The sequence below is a fragment of the Podarcis erhardii genome (genome assembly GCF_964252035.2).
Source record: "Podarcis erhardii genome assembly, chromosome: 4".
Taxonomy (NCBI): domain Eukaryota; kingdom Metazoa; phylum Chordata; class Lepidosauria; order Squamata; family Lacertidae; genus Podarcis; species Podarcis erhardii.
Window position 1 is genome coordinate 24,683,792 of NC_138508.1, and position 27,697 is coordinate 24,711,488.

At 41.7% G+C, this 27,697-nt stretch overlaps 2 protein-coding genes across 5 annotated transcripts in view; one reads left to right on the plus strand and one right to left on the minus strand.

The window, feature by feature from the left end:
* Positions 1–8,482, plus strand: part of RNF17 (ring finger protein 17) — a 45,862-nt gene extending 37,380 nt beyond the window's left edge. For both annotated transcript variants that reach the window (XM_081860050.1, XM_081860051.1), the window contains 8 exons: positions 1,383–1,511; positions 2,053–2,109; positions 2,613–2,729; positions 3,088–3,232; positions 4,660–4,795; positions 4,984–5,170; positions 6,719–6,817; positions 8,314–8,482. In XM_081860050.1, coding sequence (XP_081716176.1) covers positions 1,383–1,511; positions 2,053–2,109; positions 2,613–2,729; positions 3,088–3,232; positions 4,660–4,795; positions 4,984–5,170; positions 6,719–6,811 — 864 coding nt within the window. In that variant the 3' untranslated portion in view covers positions 6,812–6,817; positions 8,314–8,482. The remainder of the gene's footprint in view (positions 1–1,382; positions 1,512–2,052; positions 2,110–2,612; positions 2,730–3,087; positions 3,233–4,659; positions 4,796–4,983; positions 5,171–6,718; positions 6,818–8,313) is intronic.
* A 210-nt stretch (positions 8,483–8,692) lies between these two features.
* Positions 8,693–27,417, minus strand: CPAP (centrosome assembly and centriole elongation protein). 3 transcript variants are annotated; one of them, XM_081860087.1, is made up of 17 exons: positions 27,019–27,417; positions 24,718–25,217; positions 24,102–24,225; positions 22,847–23,131; positions 20,634–20,772; positions 19,670–19,775; positions 17,876–19,451; positions 17,310–17,442; positions 15,852–16,017; positions 15,417–15,647; positions 13,148–13,247; positions 12,740–12,840; positions 11,833–11,937; positions 10,430–10,570; positions 10,261–10,345; positions 9,868–9,988; positions 8,693–8,993 (listed from the first exon to the last, which is right to left on the minus strand). In XM_081860087.1, the coding sequence occupies exons 2-17, from the start codon at positions 25,138–25,140 to the stop codon at positions 8,801–8,803; spliced, it is 4,029 nt and encodes a 1,342-aa protein (XP_081716213.1). In that variant the 5' UTR covers positions 25,141–25,217; positions 27,019–27,417; the 3' UTR covers positions 8,693–8,800. The 3 variants fall into 3 exon arrangements, with proteins under 3 accessions (XP_081716213.1, XP_081716214.1, XP_081716215.1); XM_081860088.1 differs by having other exon boundaries at positions 27,008–27,417; XM_081860089.1 differs by lacking the exon at positions 27,019–27,417 and adding an exon at positions 26,909–26,933.
* Positions 27,418–27,697: the final 280 nt, after the last annotated feature.

Sequence of the window (27,697 nt, forward strand, 5' to 3'; positions counted from 1 at the left end):
AAAAACAAATTTTGTAAAATCCTGCTTCTCTTGCAGTCAGTAATTCCCCCACCCCCAACAACAACAAAAATCGTTTCTGCCAGTGGATTTTGTCGGATCATTCCCTTAGACTTCCAAGAGTAAGCTGCACATATTTTGGATTTACCGTATTTTTCACCCTATAGGACGCACTTTTTCCCCCTCCAAAAATGAAGGGGAAATGTGTGTGCGTCCTATGGGGCGAATGCAAGCTTTCGCTGAAGCCTGGAGAACGAGAGGAGTCGGTGCGCACCAACCCCTCTCGGTCTCCAGGCTTCAGGAAGCTCTGCGCAACCCTCGGGAGCTGCCTGCGCTCCAGGGTTTCCCGGAGAGCTGCCTGCATTCCGAAGCCTGGGGCGCGCTGAAGAGGCTCCCTAGGGAACCAATTCCCTGTTTATTTATTACTCCTCCCCCACACCTGCACAAAGCTGTGGTCCACAGGCTTACCTGGATTTGGGAAGGGCTCTGGCAGGGTCTCAGCTCCTGTCAACCTAGCAATTCAAAAGCACACCAGTGTAAGTAGATAAAGTGGTACCACTGCGCCGGGAAGGTAGACGGCGTGTCCATGCACTCTGGCTTCCGTCACAGTGTTCCGTTGCGTCAGAAGCGGTTTAGTCATGCTGGCCACATGACCCAGAAAGCTGTCTGTGGGCAAACACTGGCTCCCTCGGCTGAAAGCGAGATGAGTGCTGCACCCCATAGCCGCCTTTGACTGGACTTAACCGTCCGGGGTCCTTTACCTTTTACCCAGAGCCCTCCCTCCCAAAGCTAAACAAGCACTTAGTAGGCTTGGAAAAGAGGTGCGGGGACTCTAGGACCCTGCTGGCACTCTTGCACTGCCTTCCCAAAGCTGGACAAGAAGCATTGGGGGGGTCCAAAGGTTCCTGGCTTACCTTGGAACTGAACCCTTGCATAAGATGCAAGCTTACTGTATTGAAATGTGAATATTAATATGCTTTGAATCAAACTGCTGGGTTACTAATTACGAAATTAGGGGATGGTGTAAGACACAGAGCTACAGAACAAGCCATGTTATTATCAAGAGTGATATCAGACAAATAACAGAACCATAAAATGTTAGAAACAAATATGAAAAACATTAGGAGGAAATACTCAGGAGTAAGATACATGCCACTTAGTTAGCAATGGAATTGTACTGTGCCCGATGCTTTGCTTTTTCTATGCTTCCACTTGAGCACTGATACATAGAATCAAGAACCACAAACCTGTGGTGGTTGTTCTTGGTGTATCTGTTCTCCAGGGTTCTGTGAGTAGCTTTGTTCTGTTCAGCCATAGGCCCACTTTTTGAGGTTAAAACAGTAGCAGAATTGATAATGCAGTAATCTTTTGCCTGGCTTTAACAGGAACACTCAGACAACCCATGGGATAAAGTATCTGTTAAACTCTGTTTCTCTGGAATGTCGCTCTCATCTTTCATGGCGTACCATAAACATTGCATTAGTGAAGATGATGTCGGTCACATGCCAAAACTGGTAACCTTTTCTTTCAGCTCTTAAGATTTATATAAAGCTTAACATGTGTATGTTAGTTAGTGTGGCTATTTTTCCTGCATTACAGTTCTTCCACGTCATATCCAGTGTTTTCAGTTGGTACTTAATACTGTTGCAATGGCTGGCAAATCAAACAATGTAATTCCTTATTATATCCAAAAGCAATTTGCTACCAAATGCAAGATGTATGTAAAAAGGTAACAAGCTCAAAATTAAGGGTAGTACCTCAGGTGGGGGACACGTGTTCCTGGGGGTAGTTTGTCCACATTTGGTCCCCACCCTGCAGTTATAATAAGGTGTTAATGGTTTCGTTTAAGGGCCTGTATTGTAGCTGCACAAGTGCATTATGCACCACATTAGCCCTGATTTTTGGCATGAATTTTATTTTTTTCCAGAGTGCTAGATGGCAATCCAAGAGATTGAAAATGTTTTGAGACAAACCACTGCTGCAGGCATTAGCTTGCAAGTCAGTTAATATACTTTTAGAAATTAAAACAACTTCTTACCTTCTCATATGTTCTAGGATATAACCTATTGCAGTGAAGATCATTTGGAGCAAAACTGTGAAATCAGTCATGAGGTAAACGTTAAAATATGTCAATAGATTTCTTGGTTTTCAAGCTTGATAATGTTTTGAAGCCAGTTTGGTATCTACCAACTTTTGTGACTCCAGCCCAGCCACTAACATCCATTATAGTTTGTTTTGAGTGGATCAAGTCTGTAAGGTTTTTGCGGTGGGGGAGACATTGGATCAGTTCTGATGCCTTTCCTGAAAGTGGGTTTTGGGATAGGGTGTACATTAAGTGTGTAGTCATTGGTGATTAGCCAAAATCGGACATATTTAATGAAATGCATCATACTGCATTTTAAAACAGTGCAGACAAGCTCTATTCCTTGCTCCCCCAATAGCACACCAATCTGAATAGTGAGTCTTGCACAGAACAGTCTCCATGACATCACTGGCACCAACTTTATTCATGTGCACCCAAGTTGCATTCCTTGTCATTCTCTGTGCACAGCTCACATTGCTGCTGCTTGCATCTCTAGGCACATAAAGATTTCCTGCTTCCTCCTTTTTCCTAGGAGTTACTGATGTCTGAAGTAGATACTCCCCTACTGCCACCCTATACCTCGCCATCGCTGCCTGTTCTTGGAGAACTTTTTCCAATTAAAGTAACACATGTTGTGTCACCTAATGAGGTATCGTGGTGAAGTAAATATTTTTGCTGTTATCGGGTCTGTTGTAATTGCATCCTTTCACAGCAGCTCATCCTGTGTTTTCGAACTTGAACTTGTGAGAATTAGGATCCTTCATAAATAGTCACATCCATTGTTTGAGATGTATAACAATAGCTTTCAAAGCATGAGGTGAGACTGCCTAAGAAGCTGTCTATGGTCTATGGGCACTTGCCATGGGCAATTGCTAGTATTTCTAGTATTGATCCCATTCAGATAGTCAAAACTGGGAGACTGGCGCATCCTGTATGTTGGACGATGCTCTCACTTCAAGATCTTTGATATATATTTTTGATATATGACACCAATTACTGTGCCCTAGGTGTACATTACCATTGATCAGCAAGACAGTCCCAACCATGAAGATGATACAGAAGTCAGTGGGGACGTTGAAACTCTAGACCAAGCCTTGAGACGGTGTAATCAGAACTTGGAGTCCATCCCTTTCCTAACTGATTTTCGGAAAGGTATACAGTGATACCTCGGGTTGCATATGCTTCAGGTTGAGTTTTTTCGGGTTACAGACCGGTTTCGGCGGTCGCACATGCGCAGAAGTGCCAAATCACAACCCACGCATACGCAGACGCTTCTGCGGGTTGCGGACATGCATCCCGCACGGATCACGTTCACAACCCAAGCGTCCACTGTATTATTTCTTGGTAATTTGCATTTATACATTCTGTAATTGAAGGTGAAAAGTTACTTAACTACTTTAGAACAAAACTTCCCTACAGTCTGCTTGCATTCAGAATCAATAAGGGAAAACAGACTTACTTATTAAATTTGTACACCGCCCTATACCCATAGATCTCAGGGCGGTTCACAGCATACAAACTCCTGAAAGCTGTTCATTTATGCTTGTTGCTATAAAAAAACTATGCTATGAATTCTCTGAGTTTCTGCTGAACTTCAGATTACACTGATGCTAGTACAGTGGTACCTCGGGTTACATACGCTTCAGGTTACATACGCTTCAGGTTACAGACACCCGCTAACCCAGAAATAGTACCTCAGGTTAAGAACTTTGCTTCAGGATGATGCTTCAGGAGGCCCCATTAGCTAAAGTGGTGCTTCAGGTTAAGAACAGACCTCCGGAACGAATTAAGTACTTAACCCGAGGTACCACTGTACCATGAGGTTGCAAGAATTTAGCTGAAGCATCACTAATCATGAAAGTATCTCATGATAAATACTGGGCTCCATTAAACTATAGAAAGTATTTATTAAAATATAGTAGGGGATTTTGATGTGTGTTATTCTGTTCTTCGGGTGTTGGAAGTCTCTCAAGTGGGTTTAGCTGTCACTCCACTTCTTGCAGGACATAAAAAAAAACAGATCGTGATAACTGGGAAAGGAGGTGACAGCCGTGGAGTGTTTCTGGCACACAGTAGCCATCTGCAAAACTTTATCTACAGTTTCTACTATTATGAGATGTGATAGCTAGGGAGCCATCCAATGAAGCTGAATGTTGGAAGATCAGTAGGACATAGAACGCAAGCCTAAATCAATTCCTTTGGATAATTGTATTTAATGCCTTCCCAGTTTTGCTTAGCTAAAGGTGATCCATGATGCAATATAAATGGTTATAAGAGGGGGTACCCTTTTTTCAGCTGGAGGACTTTACTCACCCATGATCAACCCTCTGCATATCAAAGTGGGCACGATCAAAAACCCTTTTTAAAAAAAGAATTGGTACACATTTGGGGGCACAGAACCTTTTGGTATCACAGTAGAGAACTTATGAGAGCAGTCAGTTTAGAAAACCTCTGCAAATTAACTTTATTTTAAAAAAGCAGCGGGGGTGCATAAAACTTGGGAGCCAGATCCAGATTGCAGGTTAGTCAGATTGCAGCATTGGGTGCTGAAATTTAAACAGCTTTTCTCCCTTTGTTAGACATGCCTTGCCTTGCAAAGTACAGTGATGGCTTCTGGTATCGGGCAAAGCTCATCTCAATTCATGAATGCAATCCTCTTTTGATTATGGTGGAATTTGTTGACTATGGATCCAGCGAAACAGTGCCCACAAGCAGGTAAATCTATACATTGCTCATGTATTAGTGCAAATTGCTATTCAAGACAGGTGAAACTATGATCGGAAATTGGTCTGTACTGAATATACATATTAACATCCTTTTACCACCACTTTGCAGCAGCTAACAAATTGCTTGCGGTCTGTCATCTTGAATAGTGTTATTCACTGACTTTAATTTTGCCTCAGGTTACGTCAGCTTCCTCCTGAGTTCATGCAGTATCCTGCTCAAGCGTTCAAAGTTCTGCTGGCTGGATTTAAACCAGCTTTGTGTGAGTCACACACAAAAATTCCGTATTGTTCCGAATGGAGCATGGAAGCATTGTGGACCATGATAGACTGCTTCCAAGGGAAAAATCTCTATGCTTCTTCACTGGTAAAGTCTTCCCTTATTTTATCCCAGCCAACTCTTCCCATCCACAGACTTAACTGTAAATTCCCTTTCCCACTTTCAGTATTCAGGTGGAATTTTAAAAGGTTACTGTTCACCCAGACATCTAATGGCTGAAATGTATTGTTCCTGGCAACCTTGAAATTACTTAGCGATCAGGATATTTGATCTTTTAAAATGTTTTTAAATGAAAACAGTATTATTTTGCTGTTTCATTGTTTATTACCCTGGGATCCTTTGGGTGGGATAGGACTGCAATAAATAAATACAAGTAACTTGCAACTTACACATATTTAACTTGTACACATTCAGCTTTACGTTCTTGATTTAAAAAAAATTAAAAGGGGGAGGGTGTCTGGGGGGAAAAGAACAGCACTCCCACCCACCATTGAACCCATTGTGTTTCAAACTATACAAAAGATTTTGGCTTTACACACTATCCCTGGAATGCAACCCCCATGTAAGTTGAGTGTCCCCTGTACACAAATTAAGTTCCAAGGCCAATTTGAACCAGCACTTCAATTCTTGCTGTCTCATTCATATGATTCCCTCTGAATGATTTTTAGAGGACTTGGGGGGGGGCAAGCTTTAGCCCAGTCCTTTTTTTTCATTCATAAGGCTTATTATTCTGCAATTTGCTGTCCACACCACTGGATGTATCTCAGCTGTGCTTTCCTGTCCCCTCCTCAATCATTCCTCCCCCCATCCTCCACTACCTTTTCCCATTCTGGACAGGTACAGCGGTGCCTTGCAAGACGAAAAGAATCCGTTCCGCGAGTCTCTTCGTCTAGCGGTTTTTTCGTCTTGCGAAGCAAGCCCATTGACGGCTTAGCGGATTAGCGCTTTTAGCAGCTTTTAGCGGATAAGCAGATAAGCGGCTTAGAAAAAAGGGGGGGAACCTGCAGGAACTCGCAAGACATTTTCGTCTTGCGAAGCAAGCCCATAGGAAATTCGTTTTGCGAAGCACCTCCAAAACGGAAAACCCTTTCGTCTAGCGGGTTTTCCGTCTTGCAAGGCATTCGTCTTGCAGGGCACCACTGTATTTGTTATCTATGTACCTTTTAAAAAAAAACTGCAGGCACTGCACTAAGCATAAAAGTAGACAACTTTATCCAGCCAGCCAGTTATGTTTCACATTGGACAAAATGAAGATTTGTTCTTTTGGGGGGGGGGTTATACCAATTTCTACTGGTTACTTTTAAAATTAAATACCATAGTCTGTGCAAGAGTGATAAATGTTGCCTGTAAAACATCACTTCCATATTTGGGGCTTTTTGTGAGGCGGGGGGTGTCAGTATTCTCGCAGAACACTCCTTAGTGAAAGCCTACAATTCTGTCTTGGATTAGTTTCATCAAACTCACTCCAGCTGTGTGCCACCCCTCTATAATTGAGTTTTGCTTAGGAAGCAGACAAGATTTGGATAGCCAAGAACAGAAGTTTAGAACTCTCCTCATTGTATAGTTTTGGAAACTCTAATACGTACTGATTCTCAAATGTTGCCTGTTGATGTTTGCCGTATATCTTACTTGCAGACGCACTCACCAGAGCATACCGTGTTTGTATATGAAGATGGGCACCTAGTTCACATGAAACTAGTAGAAATGGGATTTGCTGAATTAATTTAGTGACTGGTAAGCACACTCAATTTTATCTATAAAAAGCTTTTTTGTACTACTCTTCAACTTTAAATGGTCACAAGGGAGCTTGCAGATCAGTAGAGACACAAAGACTGCCCTTGTCCTCAAGGTTACAGTCGAAAAGATGCAAGGAAAAAGGAAAAATGAGGGAAGGGAAAGGCTGGCACTTTTAGTAATGTTGCAGTTCTTACAATAACTGGCCGGGATGGAAATAATCCATGTAGCTTGGTGGAATGGCCTACTATTAGTTGTCAAATGCGAAGAACCAGAGATGAATAAAACTACTACTAGAGAAATATCTGAGTTCCTACCCTTCACCAGAAGGTCTTGGGGTAGGCATGTAAAGGCACCACGGAGTTAAAACATTGAAAACTCTGCCACTCACAATCCCCAAACGAATTGCATAGACATATTTGTATTTTATCAGTTTTAAGATGGTTCACTTTGTAGTCTCAATAAGAAAATAAAGGCTTTAAAAAATGAAAAAGATTGTATCGAGAGGGCATTTTTAAAAACATAGTAAGAGTCCTACTGAATCAGGACCCTCTCATCCAGCACTCGGTTCTCACTGTGGACAGCCAGATTCTGAATGTAAGTGTGCTCTCTCCCCACCTGCAAATACCAGCAACTGGCATTTAGGGAAATACGTTCTGAAATAATTTGGGAAATGGTTGCAGATGCTGCTTAGAAGCAGTAGGCAAACTGTAATGAAAAACGGACAACTTCAACAGATGTCCAGATTTTAAAATTATATACCTGCATTAGTAATTCAACCAATAGAATTTTTGCATGCCAACTTGTCATAGAACAGAGAGTAAGTATAACTAGCATTTTAAATAAACAGAAGTTACCAACATTTTTGGAGCGAAAGACGAATTTTGAGAGTGCTCAGGGTGCCAGCCGCACAGTGGCTACTATGGGGTGTATGGCTTAATAAAATGAGAGTTTGACCATGGTGAAGTTTTTCCTATAATTGTATTTCTGTACAAAGGTTAATGTGTTAAATTTCTGCTTAGAAAATAAAAGGAGGGAAAGTGCATTAAAGGGGCTGAGAAAACAAGCTCTTTAGGAACTCAAGCAATTCATCAGTCACAGCTCTGACTTAACTTACTGGTGAAAAACAGAGACGAGCAGCAAGACTTGCTCATTTCATGGAAATTGCTTAGACAGGTGCTTGCAGATTTTGCTTCATATTTTGCTTAAGAGGGATAGACACTCATCTTAAAATAAAAGCTTGGAGTCTGGGCCCCTGCTAGGAATAGGAGGAAAGAGATTTGAAAGTCTAAAAATGCAGCCAGGGAAAGGTTACCTCAAAATAAATGTGACCCTCAGCCTCATCTCCAGTCAGAATTAATGCAGCAAAGCATGCAGCAAGGGGTGATACTAGTTGCCCACCTTGGCTTTTTGCTATGGGAGAGCATGTAACATTTTAATACTACAACATCAAGGCAAGGGTTGTAGGCTCTGAATTTTTTTTGTTTGTTTTTCAGATGCAGATCATTAGATGAAAACAATACCAGAATAAAGAGATTTCATTTGGATTTGTTACTGTTTGTTCCCTGATAAGTGCAGTTAACATTTTTGTTGCAAGTTGTTGAAGTACTTGCTTTGTGCAAGTACTAAAGGATGTTCATTAAAAATTGTTCTTGAAGCAGAAAACATCTTGCTTGTGTTGGTTTATTAGGTTAAATAAATGTAAGATGTGGGCTCACTGTAAAAAGGAACAAAGTGTGCATGATTGCTTCAAAATGGTTGTAACCTGCTTTGGCAACAAGTTGTTGTCCGAAAACAAGAAACAGAAAGTTTTAAGTGTCATTTTTGAAATGTATTGCTATTTACCTATTAGGGCTTGTGTGAGTAGGAGTAGCCTTAATCTTTAAAAACAAGTTTATTGACAAAACATTTTTACTATGTACAACCTTTTTCTGAGAAGAGAAAACATGGATAAATATTAAGACCTGAACAAAATATGAACTTTTAGAGGATGGTGTCCACAATAATCTCACCATCCTTATCTTTAACTCTAACTCGACCCGAAGCATACTGCGTTTCTTGGCGTCCATCAGCATACATTGTCTTAACGGTACCGTCTGGATACTCCCGTCTCTTGAAATGGGCTGTATGCACTTCCTGCTGGCCATTACTGAACTCGATAACCTTACTTCCATCCCTTAAAATAGAAAGGCAACCTTTAAAACCAATGTAATGTTATAGCTAAATTCTGCTGGGAGGTACAATTAAGAATGCAACTAATTGTTCTAACTGCCATACCTACTACAGCCTGCCTACTTAAAACGTAACTTTAAGCAGCATCTCTGCCTCATATCATTTGGGTTCTTCCCAATGTGTACTTTCAGCACAACAAATCTTAGCCTACACAGGAAATATTCTTAAATTGCTGAGATTATCATCTTGACATCTGCCCAGCAGCTTCATGTTCTCTGGCACCCATCTTGAAGCTGGCCAGACTGGGTAAGGGTGGCATGAAGACCGTCATAACACAGTCAGCACTGAGGATTTCGTTCTTGACAGCCTTTCTCTTCCTCCACAGTCTTGTTTCCTCAAAGGGCATTCTTAATGTGTGTCACTACTTTTTCTATATGGGACACGGGTGGCGCTGTGGGTTAAACCACAGAGCCTAGGACCTGCCGATCAGAAGGTTGGCGGTTCAAATCCCCGCAACGGGGTGAGCTCGGTCCCAGCTCCTGCCAACCTAGCAGTTCAAAAGCACATCAAGTGCAAGTAGATAAATAGGTACCGCTCTGGCGGGAAGGTAAATGGCATTTCCGTGTGCTGCCCTGGTTCGCCAGAAGCTGGCCAGACTGGGTAAGGGTAGCATAAAGACCGTCACATGACCTGGAAGGTGTCTGCGGACAAACGCCGGATCCCTCTGCCTATAGAGCGAGATGAGCGCCTCAACCCCAGAGTCGTCCGTGACTGGACCTAATGGTCAGGGGTACCTTTACTTTTACTTTTTCTATATGGCTGCAGTAAATGCAGTCCAAACTTAACCCTTAAAATAGTTTTATGAAAATAAATCTTACTGCTGTGTGCGGACAATGGTGCCATCAGGGAAAATGGTCATTTCTCGCCCATCCGTGTACACATTCTTAATGGTTTGATCAGGGAATACAATCTCCTTCCTTCCATCTGGAAAATGCTTTTCTGCAAGGAATGAATGAGCATACCACATGTCAGAATACTCATACGCCTTGTAAGTAGTTCTTGCAATTTAATGGTGTGCCATCAATACACACAAATACACAGCAATTTATAGAGCAGTACAATAATAAAACATTATTATTTATACCCCACCCATCTGGCTGAGTTTCCCAGCCACTCTGGGCGGTTCCCAATCGAGTGTTAAAAACAATACAGCATTAAATATAAAAACTTCCCTAAACGGCTACAAGCAAGACAGCCAGGTCTCCGTTTACCTATTTGTCCATTTGAGAAATGTAGGACCTCTAAGCCTGTGGGGTAGGTGGTGTGCGTAGTCTTGGCATCTGCATAATAGTATATCTGTTGAGAAGAGTTAACAAATTTAGCATTAATAGAACCTTCTGTCCATATCTGAATGGCACATACTTCTTACTGGATACATACCACTCTCCGATCATCCAGAACTTGCTTTACATCCCCATTAAAGAAGGTTACAGTTGTAGTCTTCCCATCACAGCTCACTTCTTTCCGTGTGCCATTGGGGAAAATAATCAGGTGGGATCCATTTTTTAAAATCTTTTCAACCTGAAAGAAGTGAAATAAAAGCATATATCGTAACAATTCTGACTGTGAACTTCTACAGGCTAAGCCGAGCAGAGAATAAGAAAGGGGAAGAGGCCAAAACAAACAACCCAAACAGCTTATCTGATAATAAGGGATAGTATCCCTCCCATTCTAAATATGGTGCTCTTAGAAATTCAAGAGCATGGAGCATGCTTCACAAATCCAGAGGCCTGCATACATGAGTGGGCCACACACACTCAAAAGAACTATCCCACCCCCTTTTTGTAGGCAGATCACTCTCAAGTTAGACCTTCACATAAGCACAAGCGTTTCTCTGTGCACTGAGAAAGATCATACAAGCCTGAGGTTCATTCCCACATTTGCTGTGGGGCATAACCATTAACTGTGGCTGAGCATGACCTGACCTTGAGTATTAGGCAAATGCATGGGAAACAGCTGCAAGACTGTATAAAAGTAGGCAGTTTGGTTTCCTCTGCATAATAAGGCCTGGACCTAAATTCAGCAGGAAAGCTTAGTTGAAAGGAACATGGATAACTCTCTTGGTATAGATAGCAAAACTTTATTGAGAAGACTGTCTTTATTTACAATGGCCTTGACAACATGGGTCCAGGATACCCCAAAGACCACCTAATCCCTGCCCAATCACTGAGGTCTTCGGCAGAGTCAGTTTTAGTGGGTCTACTGTGGCACAGATGGAAGCCATGCATTTAGTATTGCAGGCCCAATTTGGTGAAGCTCCCTGAACTTCCAGACTTTTATTCCAGGAGACTTTAAGTCTGGTTTCACCTTTTCTGATTTTTTTTAATTTATTGTACAGTGCTTAGATATGATAGTAGTTAAGTGGTATATGAATATGAAAAATACATAAATAGTTACCACCTCCTATTTTTCCCTGCGTTCTTTGGGCTCCCATTCTGAAAATTAGGCAGAATGGCATAAACATCTAGTTCAGATCCAAAAAGACTCCCAAGCATAGCAGCAGCAGCACTGCACTTTCATAGGTGGTGCAGGTATGGAACTGGTCATCCTTTCTGAGGCAAGAAAGAGCAAGCATTTCCTTTACATAGCAATGTTCTCCTGGTACTACTTTCTGGAATCGCTTCAGAGCAGGGATGGGAAACCTGCTGCCCTCCTGATGTTGATGACAATTCCCATTGAACTTGACCATGTTGGCTGGCCCCAAAGGAAGTTTGAGTCCAGCAGTATCTGGGGAGCCACAGGTTCCCCCACCCATGCGCTAGAAAAAAACAACAACTTACTACCTTTCCATCAGGATGATTGGCTTCACTCTCTATTTCGTCTTCACTGTCTGATGAATCAGTACTTAGCGATGGTGATGATTCAGCAGTTCCATTACCAGGTAAATTCTGAAATGGGAGGTGGGAAAAACTGTATTGAGAGTCAAATCATATTACTGTGGGCATTAAATGGTGACAAATTGGGAACTTCTCCACAAGAGAAGCTTCATTCATGTAAACTGAAATACTCTACTGAAGTCTTCAGACTACCGTTAAAGGACCCTTTCCAAAACGACGTGTCTGCCATGGTTTAAATGTGCAAACCTAAATTTCCTGGACTGTGCTTATCCCACAAAATACTACACCTGAAGGCATGCTCTATTCCTGTTCTATAGAGAAAAGATGCCAATAGCAAAACGGGACTAAAATCTATTACAGTGGTACCTCGGGTTAAGTACTTAATTCGTTCCAGAGGTCCGTACTTAACCTGAAACTGTTCTTAACCTGAAGCACCACTTTAGCTAATGGGGCCTCTTGCTGCTGCTGCGCCGCTGGAGCACAATTTCTGTTCTCATCCTGAAGCAAAGTTCTTAACCTGAAGCACTATTTCTGGGTTAGCGGAGTCTGTAACCTGAAGCATATGTAACCTGAGGTACCACTGTATACAACTACAGTATCCTACATTCTTTAAATGAGAATGTAACACTGTTTTCCCTAGAATTGAGTATCTATAACCTTGCATACCTTTATACTGAATATAAATTTGATCCATAAAAATTGGGTTATTTCTCAACCAAAGGAGCAGCACGAACAGTCAAGAAGAGCAAGAGGAGATTTAACATAGCAACCTCCCCAGCGGTTTCTTACTTCCTTGATGCTGCCCTAGACTGCCTTATGAAACCAAGAGCCAACATTATTGTACTTTACTTACAGCCATAAATGCTTTGGAGGAATCTTCAAAAGTCACTGCCACATTGTTCAAGCAGCTCTCTTCAGGTGCAGCTGCTAGTTTAAATTTTGCACAGGGTCTTCCTATTTCAAACAAGAATAAAAATATGATTCTAATATTTTATATTTCCTAGGACATGGGGAGAAGGTAGGTACATCCCTCTCTAATTTTCTGCTACCTCATGTTTTATTTCATTTGAGGCCCACACTAAATATTATCAGTGGCATTACTGCTTCCTGGGTAAATTACTGTAAAACATAACAGTAGCAGGGGGTTTTCTTTGGAGGTAGCAGAAGTGTCAGAATGACAAGGTATGTAACATACAGATTTGCATGTAAAATGTCATATTGCTGCTTACTAGAAATGGTACTGTATCCTAAGTATAGTTACCTTCTGATGACAGATCACTTTTGCCATTCATCTTGCTGCTCTTTTCTGCTTGAGGAATTGAAGGCAGAGTCTGTTTTTTTTGCAATATAGCTGGAGAATGCTGTTGGGGGGGGAATGTAAAGCAGGGGCCTATTGAGAATTTTTTTTGTTAAAATGCTACAATGATAATATTCAGGAACACAAACCTTTTCCCCGAAAAGTAAAAGGTGATTATTTTACCATATTTATACACCGCTTTTCAAAATTAAGCTCACAAAGCTATTTGCAACATAAAACTAAAGTCAATATGGTAGGAAGCTGTTTACAACATGTATGCACTTTTGCTTAATCATACTTGGAACTGTGTGCCTGAGAGCTGTTCAGTAATATATAATATAGAGTGAAAGCCAACAGTGGCCACCTACCCAAGTGGACTTCTCACTCTTTTCCCCACAACCTGCCAACATGTGCCCTGAACAGTTGAGGAATCCTCCAGAGCAGATTTGGATTGGGGGAGCACTAGTAAGGAGGAAAGGTGTGCTCGCATGACTCCGGATACTCGCTTAAACACTTTAGAAATGAAGGCAGCTTGTCGAATAAAAAGTTGAAAAATTCTGTCCCAACAGTCCCACATTAATGATTCTACCCTAACAGCTGCACACACAAAACTCTCCTACCAAAAGAGACAGACTAATGCAGGCATAGAAAACTCCAGCCCTCCAGATGTTTGGGACTACAATTCTCATCCTGACCACTGGTCCTGTTAGCTAGGGATGATGGGAACTGTAGTCCCAAACATCTGGAGGGCTGGAGTTTGCCTATGCCTGGACTAATGGCTCAAAAACATCAGCCTGACTCTCAATAATGACGTGTACGCAAATGTAAGTCAAATTTGTGCAACCTAAAGTGCCTGGGCAGTTTGTGTTTCCTTAATTCATCCTTTTCAGGCAAGTTTCAGGTGTATTTTTCCTCCACGCAACTCTTATTGTCATAGCAACCCTGGGAAATAGGTTAGGCAGAGAAAATGTGAGCTTCATGACTGAGTGGGGATTTGAACCCGGGTCTCCCAGTCTGAGTGTGTCACGTTAACCATTCTACCACTTTTACGCCGGAAAAGAGATAGAAGGGGGAAAGAAACAGGGGGGCCGCCAGGAGGCGCATTGGAAGATGGCCGACAATAACATCTCTCCGACCCACAGAAGGTAACTAAGAGGCTGATATGGGAGTTTGCAGCCTCCCTTTGTTGCCCCAAGGCAATGGGGAACGCTGCCTTCCTGCTGTGTCCATAATTCACCCCCGGATTCGAAAGAAGGGGGTGAGGGCACTAGGCACAAAGCCCTCAGGTGGGGTCCGGCTCTCCCGGGCTGTCTCTGATAGCGCACTGGCTGCATCAGCTCGAAATATATAATTGGAAAAGAAGCAAATGCACATATTTCAAGTGAAGAACAGGAGTGAAGACTGCTAACTAAAGTGAAACGAGAGCGATGGGTTGGATTTAACGGAATACAACATGAAGAAAATACACCAGGTTCAGTATGCCGGAGCGGGACTGGATGGGGGGGGGACTTTTTTCCCTTTTCTTCTATGTGATTAATCAATAACCCCTCCCCAAAAAGAACCGTCGCATAACCAACCTAAGCAGGATGATTAAAAACTGTGTGGAAATGATTTACTACCAAAAGTTTGACTTGTGAGATGGAGAAAAGAGCAAGGGCTTTTGATGGCGCAGCAACAAAAAGGGAGTCGCCATTTTGACAGGTCTTGTCAAAAGATTTATGATCGGGAGGAGGAAGCTTTGTTTTCATATTGGATTACTAGCAGAACCTTCTCGAGGACTGAGAAGGTGACAGACCTGTGAAAAGTTAACGAGTAGACAGCGAAAATGTTTTTCTTTATGGAAGCGATGAAATACGGTAGCTGTCTGAAATATGACTCTTGGACGAACGGAAAAATCCACACAGGAATACAAATTTGTTTCAACCCACTTATGGAGACTATCAGAGGCCACAAAGACAAAGAGAAAGGAAAAATATATGAAAACAACTAGAAGAGATGTGGAAAACAGCAAGAAAGGATTGGACAGAATTGTGAACATTATTTGGACAGATTTGTGGACTTTTAAAGCAGCAGCAACAAGAGGATTGGATCCGTTTCGGAACTTGAAATATGGGTACCCCCAATAAAAATTTTAAATTAGGCTCTGTAATTCGGAATTTATGTGATTTGATTTGATTGGTCTGTTAATAAAAATTATTTATAAAAAAAAAAGGAAGGGGGAAAGAAACCTTACTGCTGACTCTGCTTTCTTATCACAGCCAGTTTTCTTCTTGCTTATAGACGCTTCTTTTCTCTTCCAAGCATCCAAACGAAATCGTTCCATAATTTTGATCTCTTCCCGTAGTTGCACATTCTCCCTAGTTAAGGCCTCTATCTGGTCTCTAAGACGAATATGGGTTGTTGACCATTTTGTCTCTCTTCTTTTTAAATCTTCCTGCAAGGTTGCCATTTGCTGCTTCAAAGCCTTGAGAAAACAACATGCAAGCAGGTCATTTTCTGCTATGTTAAAATACGCAAACTGAAGAAAAAGACAAATCACTTTACACTGCAGTAATAAATGCAATACCTGTAATAAAATTACTCAGCGGACATTCTTCACCTTAAATCAACAACCAGTAAATCTGATCCCAATCAAAGTAACCATATAGGCTTTCCCTTGCATTCATACCTGAATTTCATCCCGTTCCTTTTTATCTGGAATAGCTCTAGCTGCCTGTGCATACTTCTCAAAAACTTTACGTTCTTTTTGCAGCTTTCTTGTTTCTTCTTTTTTAAATTCTTCTATTCGAGAGAGCTCTTTGGCTTTCTGTTGTTCAAAGTCAGCAACTTCTTTCCTGAAAATTTACAGTAATTATTTCAGAACAGCAAAAAATGCTGCTCCTTGAAAAATTGTATGTTTTATTGATAACATTATAACTTAGGATTGTTAGCTCCACAAGCCACCCCATATAGTATATTTTTAAAAAGCTCTCCTAGAACACAACCACCAGGCACTGTTGCAGTAACAGACCTCAAGCTTTCTTGGGTCATCCTTCTTGGCTCTCTACATAAATCCCAGTAAACCAACAGGCCATATCTTCAGAAACTCCACAATATTTCTTGATTAGCAAATTAGGTAATTTCCAAATGCCCAGTAAAATAGCTGCATAGTTTATTGTTTGCAAACTACTAAATTAATTAGCCCTGTATGATGCATTGTCTCTGTCATCTATTACTGCAGCTGAATTAGTCAATTGCATTGTTATCAACTGTTATCTAGATGTCAGTGCTTTGAGATTTAATATTAAGGGAAGGGACTGCCCCTGTTCTATGGGTCCCACTGGCTTGCACATTGTCCTGCATGCCATTTTAAACACATGCTGTACAGCTGGGCTACTATGCCTTCTGCATAGGGCCTCATTATTAAGAAAGTCCAGAAACCTGTAACTGGTACAAAATATGGCAGCTCAGTGGTTCATCAGAGTATGTGACTCTCTTATTGAAACAACTGCCCTGGCTTCCAGCTTGTATCTTGTCCCAGTTGCTAGTGGCGAATTTAAAGCCCTTCATGGTTTGGGACCAGAATAACTGAAGGGAAATCTAGTCCTTTATGAACCCACTCGTCTCTTAATATCTTAAGCTCTCTTGTGCATTCCCCTGAACTATACTTAGTTGGCACCCAAAAGAGGGCCCTAGTAGAACCAGGCATACTATTCATAACCATTTCAGTGGCCTCCACCCAGGATATGAAAGACCCTCTCAAAGAAAACTCTTCCCATCACTTCATTAGAACCTTCCTTCCTGCTTATTGGAGGGGTTGTTTTTTTTGGGGGGGGGGTCATTTTAAGCTTCTGCACCAGACTGTATTGTAATTAGCTGCATTGAAATGTTTTTATCACTTGAGAATATGCACTTGTTTTCAATAGCTGCCTTTTATCTTTTTGTTTCTTGCTGCTTCTAGTAATGCGGGTTTCATTTATTGTTTATACATTGTTAGCCACCTTGAGCTTTTTAACAGGAAAGGATGGATTTATTTTAAATGAATGGGCTGTCATAGATGGCAGGTGGGTCCTAAGTGGCAAGCCTGCTCTAGGTTAAATCAACTTCGTACCAACAGGATAGAAATCAGACAGGCTCTTTAAGTTACCTGAACTTCTCCAAAGCCTTCTCACGCTCTTCTCGAAGTTTTGTGAGGGACGCATTTTCTTCCCTAAACCGTTCGATTTCAACTTCCAATTCAACAAGTTTCTCTCTCAATAGCTGGGAACGAGCCGTGTCTTCTGACAAAGAACAGGTGCACAATGTTTGATGCACAAATGTCAATGTATGCACCATACTGTTGTGTGGTAACGTTTTACCAGTTTCCCACCCTCTCTGATCTTTGCCATCTTTATAGGAGTTTTAAAGCCAACTCCGCTGACTTCCAGGTCAGCTTTTACGCATACATATCCAGACTGAAACTATGAGTCGCTGTAAGACTGGATGAAATAAATGGGCTTAAAACACATAAAATTGTAGCCATTACAATAGAAACCAGTCTGAAAAGCAAATTGGCTCCAATAAATTGCTTGGCAATTTGTTGAAGAATCTAAACCCCTGAGATTGCAAGCTGAAGAGCAGGACAGAGGCTTTGAAGATTACTGCTGCTATTGAGGAGATTTATGGGACTGATTATTATGCTCAATTCAATACTCATTTATCCCTCTTGCTTACCTCCTGATTCTTCCTGAGACACATTGGGTTTGGCATCATGTCTTTGCTGTGCCTCTACCTTCTGTTTGGGCCTCAGAGAAGGAAAGAGCTTCAGCATCAGATCTGTTGTGGGGGGTGCAATTGCCTCACTGTCTGCCGAACTTTGCCTGGCCAGAACATCCCCTTTCTTTGCTACGGCAATCTTCCTCTTGATCCTTTTATCTGGGAAAAATGCCTCATTCGTAGCTGAACAGTCAGGGGACAATGGTCCTTTAATAACCAAGTCATCATTTGGTACTTGGGTACACCGACTCCCATTCTCGTCAAAGTCCGTCCACGATGTTTCGTCATCAAAATCAACTTGATTTCCATTTGCACAACACACAGTTTGAAATTCAGAACCCTTGTTTATCTTGCTACACTGGATACTACCAACATTTTTTTCCAGTAAGCCAAGGCTGGCATCTCTATTTGTGCCTTCTTTGTACTCTGAAAATTCAGGACTGTCACCTTTATGACTCAAATCAAACTTTTTAGCTCTCTCAGCAGGCTTTATGGTAGTCTCAAATTCCTCCTCAGACCCCAAAGTCACATCACTACTTTCACCAGATTTATCTTCGTCCCACTCAGTGTCACCCAAACCTTGAAACTCTGTGGGGAAAGCCTGAAGCATTTTACTGTCAATTTTATTTTGATGATCCTTCAGCATTTCAGATGCCTGGGATTCAGTGATCATCCCTCTGTCCTTCTCATTGTTTGCTGGTTGGGAAACACATGCGTCTCCATTTCTGTTCTCTACAGCTGTAGCGTCCTGCACATTTATCTGCTGTTGTTGCTGCCTTGATTTAATGGGAGTAGAAGACAGTCTGCGCCCTGTAGAAATCTGCTGGCCTTGATCCAAAATCCTTACAATAAGTGAGGAATTGCTGGCAAAGGAGATTTCATCAGCAGCCTGCTCTAGAAACAAAAATTCATCCAATTCAATTTCCTCTTTTTCCTTTTCAGTATCCCAGTTTTCCAATTTCTTCTGGAAAGAAAGTTCAAAAGAGAGGTCTAGGTCTTTTTCAGAGGAATTTGTAAGATGTTTGGTCACTTGTGCTGGTTGCGCATACTTTTCTTTGGGTAACTCGCAGCCAATTTCATCCAGCTTTGCAAGTGCCATTATATTATCTTTATTCTTTTCTCTTTCACCATTTATTTCTGACCAGGCAAACTCTCTCAGTTGTCCAGATTTCCTTTCACTGGGATTTCGTCTTGTAGATGAAGGGATGGCTTTCCCAGCACAAGTTCTGAGCACTGCTGTTTTTCGAGCGGGAAGAGCTGGAGCTTTCTTCATTTTACCATTCTGATTACTATTTTTAGACACAAAATTGTCAGAATTTTGTTCTTTATTTGAAGTGGCCGTTTTCCGGTGAAGCTGTGGCTTGTCTGCTTTAGCTGAGTTTTTTACTTCTGATGCATTAAGGTGAGGAGTTACTTTGCTTTCTTTCTGATTAGCTGCTTTGGATTTTGCACCAGCAAACCTTCTTAAACCTTCACCTCGTTTTAGAAAGGGTCGTTTTGCAACTGATGTCTGGAATGTTGATCTTTCAGAATCCTAAAAATCAAAAACAAAAAGACCTTTTCATTTTCTTATATTTCTATTTATGTGTTTTGCTTGCTCTATCAAAGTACTCATATAAAACTTTTTGGGAAGTCTGGAATTTCATGTGTTGCACCTACAAGAGTGAAACCAACCTAATTGAAGCAGGAACTTATTCTCACAGTTGTTATACATTTTATATATCACTGCAAGAAGCATTTCTAATTACTAACCTTTTTATTTCCTTTTTGGCTCAGCCATTGTTCTTCTAGTCGTATCTGTTCTTCTAGGAACTCTTCAAATGTCTGTTTTCTTTCTTGAATACTAGCAGCAACAGGTCTATTGCAAGAGACTCACATTTTATTGTCAGATCTTATAAAATACAGGATATTGGTTCATCACAAAGGAATGGATCCCTTTAAAGTGTTGGTGTTGACTTTTAAAGCCCTAAACGGCCTCGGCCCAGTATACCTGAAAGAGCGTCTCCACCCCCATTGTTCTGCCCAGACACTGAGGTCCAGCGCCGAGGGCCTTCTGGCGGTTCCCTCACTGCGAGAAGTAAAGCTACAGGCAGCCAGGCAGAGGGCTTTCTCAGTAGTGGTGCCTGCCCTGTGGAACGCCCTCCCACCAGATGTCAAAGAGATAAACAACTACCTGACATTTAGAAGACATCTGAAGGCAGCCCTGTTCAAGGAAGTTTTTAATGTGTGACATTTTAATGTATTTTTAATCTTTGTTGGAAGCCGCCTAGAGTGGCTGGGGAAACCCAGCCAGATGGGCGGGGTACAAATAATAAATTATTACTATTACTATTACTATTACTATTATTAAAAGGAATCATGTCTCTCTTTCTCAGAGTGACAACCTCCTTCCCCAAAGACCCTCATTCCCCATAACAGAAGAGGACCCTGATAATAAGACACCTCAACTATGTCTCGAAGGCCTCTTTCATTTTCTCCAGGTTAGCTACCTTGGTCTCAAGGAGACAGAAATCTTGTGCAGTGTGCTCCTGACTCGCAGAGAAGAAGCATACACCCACAACTTCTGTCCAGCTTTCAGGTCATTGTACATATGACACTCTGTGCAATACACTGGGTTGTTGCCACTGCTCGTTTTCTACCTTCACAACTGGGTTTCTTTTTTGGGAAGTGGGGGGTTGTTAACTGGGTATCAAGGCCATTTTGCATACAAACTCACCTTTCCTCAGCATTGGGTGTTTCCAAGCACTTCCCTCCAGTCCGGCTTTCAGAGGTCTCTGCATCCCTGGTGCTTTTACAACTAATGTCACCATCTGCATGTCCAAGTAGATTTTGCTCCAGAATCTGACTATTTTCTCCTGCAAAATAAAGAAAAAAACTTGACATTTCAATCAGCTGGCATGAAGCCAGAGGAGATAAGCCCCCCCCCCCGCCCACCCACCCTTCATTCAAGTTACAAACCTTGCTTTTCTTTGTTTGATCAAGCCCTTATTCAAGACACAGAAGGCCTCTTGTGTTATCTGTTGCAAAAAGCAGTGCAGCTGATCAGCTAGCCAATTTCTACTCAAAGTACCAGTTTACTAGCTCACTAATATTTAAGATTTTTTTCGCAACTTCTAAGTTGAGCAGACATTAGAGTAGCTTACATAAGAACAACACAGACATATATGTTGTACTGTATTGTAGGGATATTGTAGTTTAAAGTTTTGTTGTTTTTTTGTATATATGTAAGATGCCTTGGCACAGAAATAAAATAAAAACAGTCCCTGCCCACATGCTTACAATTCAAACACAACAAAAGGAAAACACAGGGAATTATGAGGAAAATAAGCAAACTCAGGCATCAGTCCCGAAAGTTACACCTGCCTACATACACTTGTGTCACAATTGCAGCAGGAACCTGGAACTGAATTTTAATCAGTCCCTTTGTCATTGTCTAGCCAGTCAATTTATCTTTCAGCCATATCTTTACAACAACTGCAAATCCAGAAGCTCTTTTAATGAATAAAGTTCTTCACGCTTTAAATAGGAAGGTCCGCTGGCTCTTGACAATATATATGATCTCCTATGCAAAAAAACAATGTGTTTCATCTCTAACTGAGTGAAGGTATTTGGTGTAGCTCAGTAGCTACAATTATGATCCAGAAAGTTAAATCTCAGCTCAGCTCACCCTCCAACTCAATAGATGGTCTGATATATACCATTAATTCTCCTAACTTTAGTCCCCACCCCATGTGTATTTTTTATCTCTGTTGGAAGCCGCCCAGAGTGGCTGGGGAAACCCAGCCAGATGGGCGGGGTACAAATAATAAATTATTATTATTATTATTATTATTATTATGTGCAATATTTACTTTACAGGGCTATTTAAAATATTTCCGAGCTCATGATGTGAACATACGAACTGCACCACTTTAAATGTTATAGGTGTAATCAGGAAACCTAACAGGGTTCAATATAATCATATCCTCTGCCTCCATGCTTACCAATGATTTTATGTATTTGCTTAGAATACGTCTATCCTACAAAATTTTCCCCTTCCCTTTAAAGTCCATGTTACTGCCTGTAACCTGGGGTGAGGTTATTGCTGAGCCCTGTTGGGCCTTCTGTGTCCATAGCATGAATGAATTGTGCCCAATGCATTTACGGTACTACTACTACTACTATTACAGAAGATGGCTGCAAAGTAGTATTAAAGTGATCTTAAAAATCTGATTGTCCTTAATAGCCAACCAAATAATTGCTCGCTAATGGACTGATACTCACCCCTCCAAGGAGGACAGGCAGTGTCTTATTCTGTGTTACCACTATGAGCATCAAAGGTGCTCTGAGCTTCTCTGAGGCCCAGTGCTACTGTGGGGAAAGTCCATCTCCTCCTCAGCTCTTAGCACTACAGAGCTAGGAGTGGAAGAGATTTCCTACGCCTTATGCAGAGCCTTGAAAAGGCTCAGAAAGAAGCAAAATGCAGTCATGCCTCGGGTTGCGAAAGCTGTGGGTTGCGCATTTTCGGGTTATGGACGCGCCAAACCTGGAAGTACCGGAACGGGTTACTTCTGGGTTTTGGTGCTCGTACATGCGCAGAAGCGCCAAATCGTTCTGTGCACATGCACAGAAGCCCCGAATTGTGTCACACACAGACGCAACACTGCAGTTTGCGAACGTGCCTCCCACACAGAACACATTCACAACCCGAGGTTCCACTGTATGATCTACCACTGATATTCAGTGGTAGGTCTGGAAGATTCCTTTGCACTGCTTGAAACTCTGGAGAAAAAGCAGCATCTCACCAGAATTAAAGAACATGCTCAGCATCCACAAGCACATTTCTGGACCTCAATATTTATATGTTCTCAGCAACCTTTACAAAAACCTCTGATATTAGTATTCATACAGGCAATATTAATAATTAGTTTAGTTAGATGAATGTTTTACCTGAAATGTCATTTTTATCTTCAACCTTCAATTCATTCTGCATTTTGAAAGACAAATCTAAAGCCTCTCTCTCACAAAAAGGATCTGCAGAGATGGTTCCCTTCAATATTTGGCCATTCTTGGATTTTTGAAGAGAATCCTTTTGTTCAAGAGGAGAAGGAATGCAAGGCCCACTGTTCCAATAAACACTGTCTCCATTGCGATGTGGTGGAAGAGACGGCACAGGAGGCGAGTGAGATGGATGATCACATCTTTGACTCAAGCAATCTTCCATTACATGAAAGCCTTACAGTTAAACAGAAAACCATAGCAGAGGACATTTGTAGAGAAATAGCAGAAAGGGTGTGGTTTTTCCTGTCTTTATGTATTCTGCCAGTAACATGATTTTTAGAACCATTATCAAGAAAGCCTGAAACCTTGCAATGCTTTAGGCATGCAGTTGCCAACTATCCATGTAGCAAACGATGGATAAGAAACAACTGCAAAACTTCTGGTTGAGGATTTTGTAATATCCACTGTATATTCCACTATTTGTTTACTTCATCTGTGATCAAGAAGCTCATCAAAATAACTAGAACCTTCCATTTCTTGGTAGTCAGTAGTCAATATTGTCATCATGAGTATTGCATCTCTTTTTAGAACAGATTGGTGTATCTTGTGACCCACTGAGCTAAGCACAATCACCAGCTATGCAGCCCACTAAGGGCTCAGTAAGCCTCCTGTTTTTGCTGCCTATCTGGCCTTGCAAACACAAAAAAGGGGCAAGAGGAGATGTCAGACCACTGGCAGGCCACAAAAAATGGCTTATGGACTGTGCTCAGCATGGTGGGTTTAAGATTAAAGAAAACTATTCTAAACAATATGATTTCCCAGCACCAGTGAAATCCCACAATGTTCATTCTGTCCTTAAAATGCAACTTGGGCATGTCAGTTTATACAAGCAAAAGAAAATGACCTGCAAACATTAGCAGCACCCAAATGAAGTCTGTCTCAGAGCTTGAGCAACATCCCAATAAATACTAATTTTAAAGATGCAAGAGGAACTTGCAAGGACAGATCCTTATTGGGAAGCTGTAATATGGAAAGCAGCCCCTGGTACCAATTCTGATTTGATACAAGAATTCCTGACCAAATAACTATTTGACTAAGCAATGTTTATGTATTTTAGCACTGTCCAGGCATAAAAAACCTTATCTATTTCTGTCTGTTTTAACCATGCTACAGTTGTAAAGACAATTTCAGCATGTCCTCTTACCAGTATGTGTTTGCTGCTCAGAGACCATTGAAAGTAGTTTCTGTTGTTCTTCCATTAGCCTTTGAATTTGCTCCATTTGTTGCCTTTTCAGCTGTTCCTGCTTGTGCTGTTGCAGTCCTTTGAGCTAAGAAGCCAAATACATTATTAGAACTCGTATACTAGAGCAATTAATCTAATCTTTATTTGTAAGAAAATAGTTTACAGACACATCAGAATACACTAAAGTGACCACAATTTACACTAGGGCCCGTCCAACAAGTGCCATTTGGACTGTACAATTACATATTAGTACACAACTAGAATTAAAATAGACAAATAGGCATTGCAATACCATACTGAAATTCAAGCCTCAATTCATCAGTAAAGCCTACCAATCTCAAGCAAAACAACATTATTTCATAAATGTACCTGCCAAAGGATAAGCTAAACTGCCTCCTTAACAGAGCCAGAATATATTAGTGACTAGCACAACTGCAAGCATCATAGTTTCATGGGGTTCAGTATACAAGTTCAGCTTATTGGGTCACAAATTGTGCAGTATTGACTTGCGAAAATACTGCTTTTTTTCTAGATAGAATAAATAATAGGTGTAAATAGAGGCTTTTTTTTTTTTTACCTGCTCAAGCTTTTGAAGAAGTAGATCATTGCAACATTCTTCATCCAGACCATCCAGCTGATCACATTCAGTATCACTTTGCAGGGCTACCCACTGACCTGGAGCATCTTTAACAATTAGCATTTGCTCCTCCTTAGCAAATGAAATTGGAGAAAGTGTTTCAGATATGTCCAACTTGTCCCCACAAGGACTGCTCAATGCAACGGCTTGCTGTATCTGTAGAGAGTTTTCACTTAGAGAAATGCTGCTGGAACTGTGTAGTGAATTACTTGAAATACCTGGTGAGGCATCGTCAATACTGAGTGCTCTAGTGGTTTTCAAACTATGGAAAGCAGGATTTAATATAACTCCAGCACGGGGAGCATTAGACATCCAGTGTGCGATCAAGTTTTCTTCCCAATTCATATCTGTAGAGGTGGCCATCTGGGAAATAATTATTGTAGTCCAACCTTAACTAATCTATATCGCTGGCCAAAGTCTTTGATACCCAACTTCAGTACCTGTACAATAAAACAAAGATTTATCAAGTGGATACACAGAATCCATCATTCTTTGCATGACAGTGTTCACTTAGAGTCCAGATAGAACCAGCCTGGTCCTTCAGTCTTGGTTACATGAAATATGGGGCAGGCTAAAGGTAAAGGTACCCCTGCCTGTACGGGCCAGTCGTGACCGACTCTGGGGATGCGCACCCATCTTGCTTAAGAGGCCGGGGGCCAGCACTGTCCGAAGACACTTCCGGGTCACGTGGCCAGCGTGACAAAGCTGCTCTGGCGTGCCTGCACCAGCACAACAGACGGAAACGCCGTTTACCTTCCCGCTATAAAGCGGTACCTATTTATCTACTTGCACTTAAGTGTGCTTTCGAACTGCTAGGTGGGCAGGAGCTGGGACCGAACGACGGGAGCTCACCCCGCCGCGGGGATTCGAACCGCCGACCATACGATCGGCAAGTCCTAGGTGCTGAGGTTTTACCCACAGCGCCACCCGCGTCCCTATGGGGCAGGCTAGGCAATCATTAATTCGTATTTTAACATTAATTCAGATTATAACAGCAAATAAAACTTAACAAAAAAAAAGACTAATACTACTCATTCAGTCAGCCTTTCCCAGCATAATTTAAACAATTAAATCTATAAAAATTTATAATCCAGACATATTAAACACATAAAACATATAAAAAACTCAGAGCCACCATTAAGAAAGATTAAGAAGTTTTAAATTTGACTTTAAAATTCTCAACTAAGTTTCCTGAAACAATCTCAGTGGTTTCAGAAATATCATCCCTCATCAGATATTGGATTACAGAGAATAGAACTGTATAACATAGATAACCATATAACACTGGTCCTAAAGGATCTTCACTGGCTCCCAGCACATTTCCAAGCACAATTCAAAGTGTTGGTGCTGACCTTTAAAACCCTAAATGGCCTTGGCCCAGCATACCTGAAGGAGCATCTCTACCCCTCATCAATTAGCCCAGACGCTGAGGTCTTCCTCTGAAGGTCTGCTGGTTCCCTCAATGTGAGAAACGAAGTTACAGGGGACCAGACAGAGGCCTTCTCGGCAGTAACACCCTCTCTTCAGATGTCAAGGAGATTAAGAAGTGCACAACTTTTAGAAGACATCTGATGTTTTTAACGTTTTATTATGTATTTATATTCTGCTGGAAGCCACTCAGAGCAGCTGGGGAAACCTAGCCAGATTTTTTGGGGAGGGGAGGGGATAAATAATAAAATTATTATTAAACTAAACAGGAAACAAAAAGTTTTAAGAATCAGGACTCATAGCTGGTATTGCTTCTAATTTTATTGCCATTTGTGATTTTTAATTGAAAGCCACCTCAGCTTTCGTTATCGCAAAGAGGGGTGTGTGGGAAGTGTATAATTTTTGAAATAAATAAGCGTCTGGGCTTAACACAGGCAGAGACAAAACATTTAGTATATATATATATATATCAGAGAAGCCAAACTGGGCTGAGCCTCAGCCAGGGTGACAAACGGCAACACCTCCTGTGCTCTCTCATATTAAAAGGCAACAACCCATAAATACAGAGTGTAGGGAAAGAGGAGAATAAAACACAACGGACAGACATACACAGAAGACAAAATTAAGAAAAGAAAGCGGCCTCTGGAGACCGACTAATCTAGTAAAACGATTTCCGCAGATATTTGGGGAGACCCCAAATTACCTCACAGCGTCGTAAGAAGAAACCTAAACTTCCACGAGTGCCAACCTCCCCCCGCCCTCCTATCGGGCTGCTATTCCGCAGCGAATACACCCGCCAGACCTTTTACAAACCTGCCGCCATCCTCCCTGCTCCCAGCGCCACAGGCTGGACAATGCCGGCCGCGAGGCTTCTTGGGAGTTGCAGTTCTTGGCGGCCGCGATCCTCGCTTTTGAGGAAAAGTCGGCCCGCTATCGACTGCATTTCCCATGAAGCACTGCAAAAAAAAGGACGTTACAATAGGCGTCGTTAGTAAATACTGCGCTCGTCTTTCCAAACCGGCGGCGGTTAAAGGGTGGGGCCTCTGTCTCTGAGGAGGCGAGGAGTAGCGCAGTGGTGTCGGGACCCCCTCGGTTCCAGCTTGCGAAACCTATATTCTGGTTCCTTTTAAAAGGCATTTATTAAAGAAGAAAAACAGACATAATCAGGATAAATAAAATGTCAAAACAAAGATAAGCCCAGGGTTAAGATCACAATCCATTAAAAACCCCAAATAGTAAAGCAGTAGTAGTCTTCTTCTTTGGCATCACTCATAGCCGAGTAAGATTGTCTTCCATAAACACGGTTTTAAGAATGAGTCCATAAGTGACTGTGGAGGCCAATTCTGGATCCATGTGTCCTTCCACAGTGGGGACATTGGTTTCCAGGCGGGAGTTGATCACGTGTGGATTTGCCAAGCATGGCTTCCTCTTGGCACGCTTCTCCCTTGCGGCCTGAGTTCGAGTGTCTTTAAAGTCCATGACACCTTTGGTA

Coding starts and splice junctions, on each gene's coding strand:
- CPAP (XM_081860087.1), bottom strand. CDS start 25,140: ATGGCCACCTCTACAGATATGAATTGGGAAGAAAACTTGATCGCACAC. Junction 16,018..17,309: donor AAGGCTTTGGAGAAGTTCAG/GTAACTTAAAGA, acceptor GTAAATTTTCAG/GAAAGAAGTTGCTGACTTTG. Junction 8,994..9,867: donor ACCATTGTCCGCACACAGCA/GTAAGATTTATT, acceptor TTCTATTTTAAG/GGATGGAAGTAAGGTTATCG.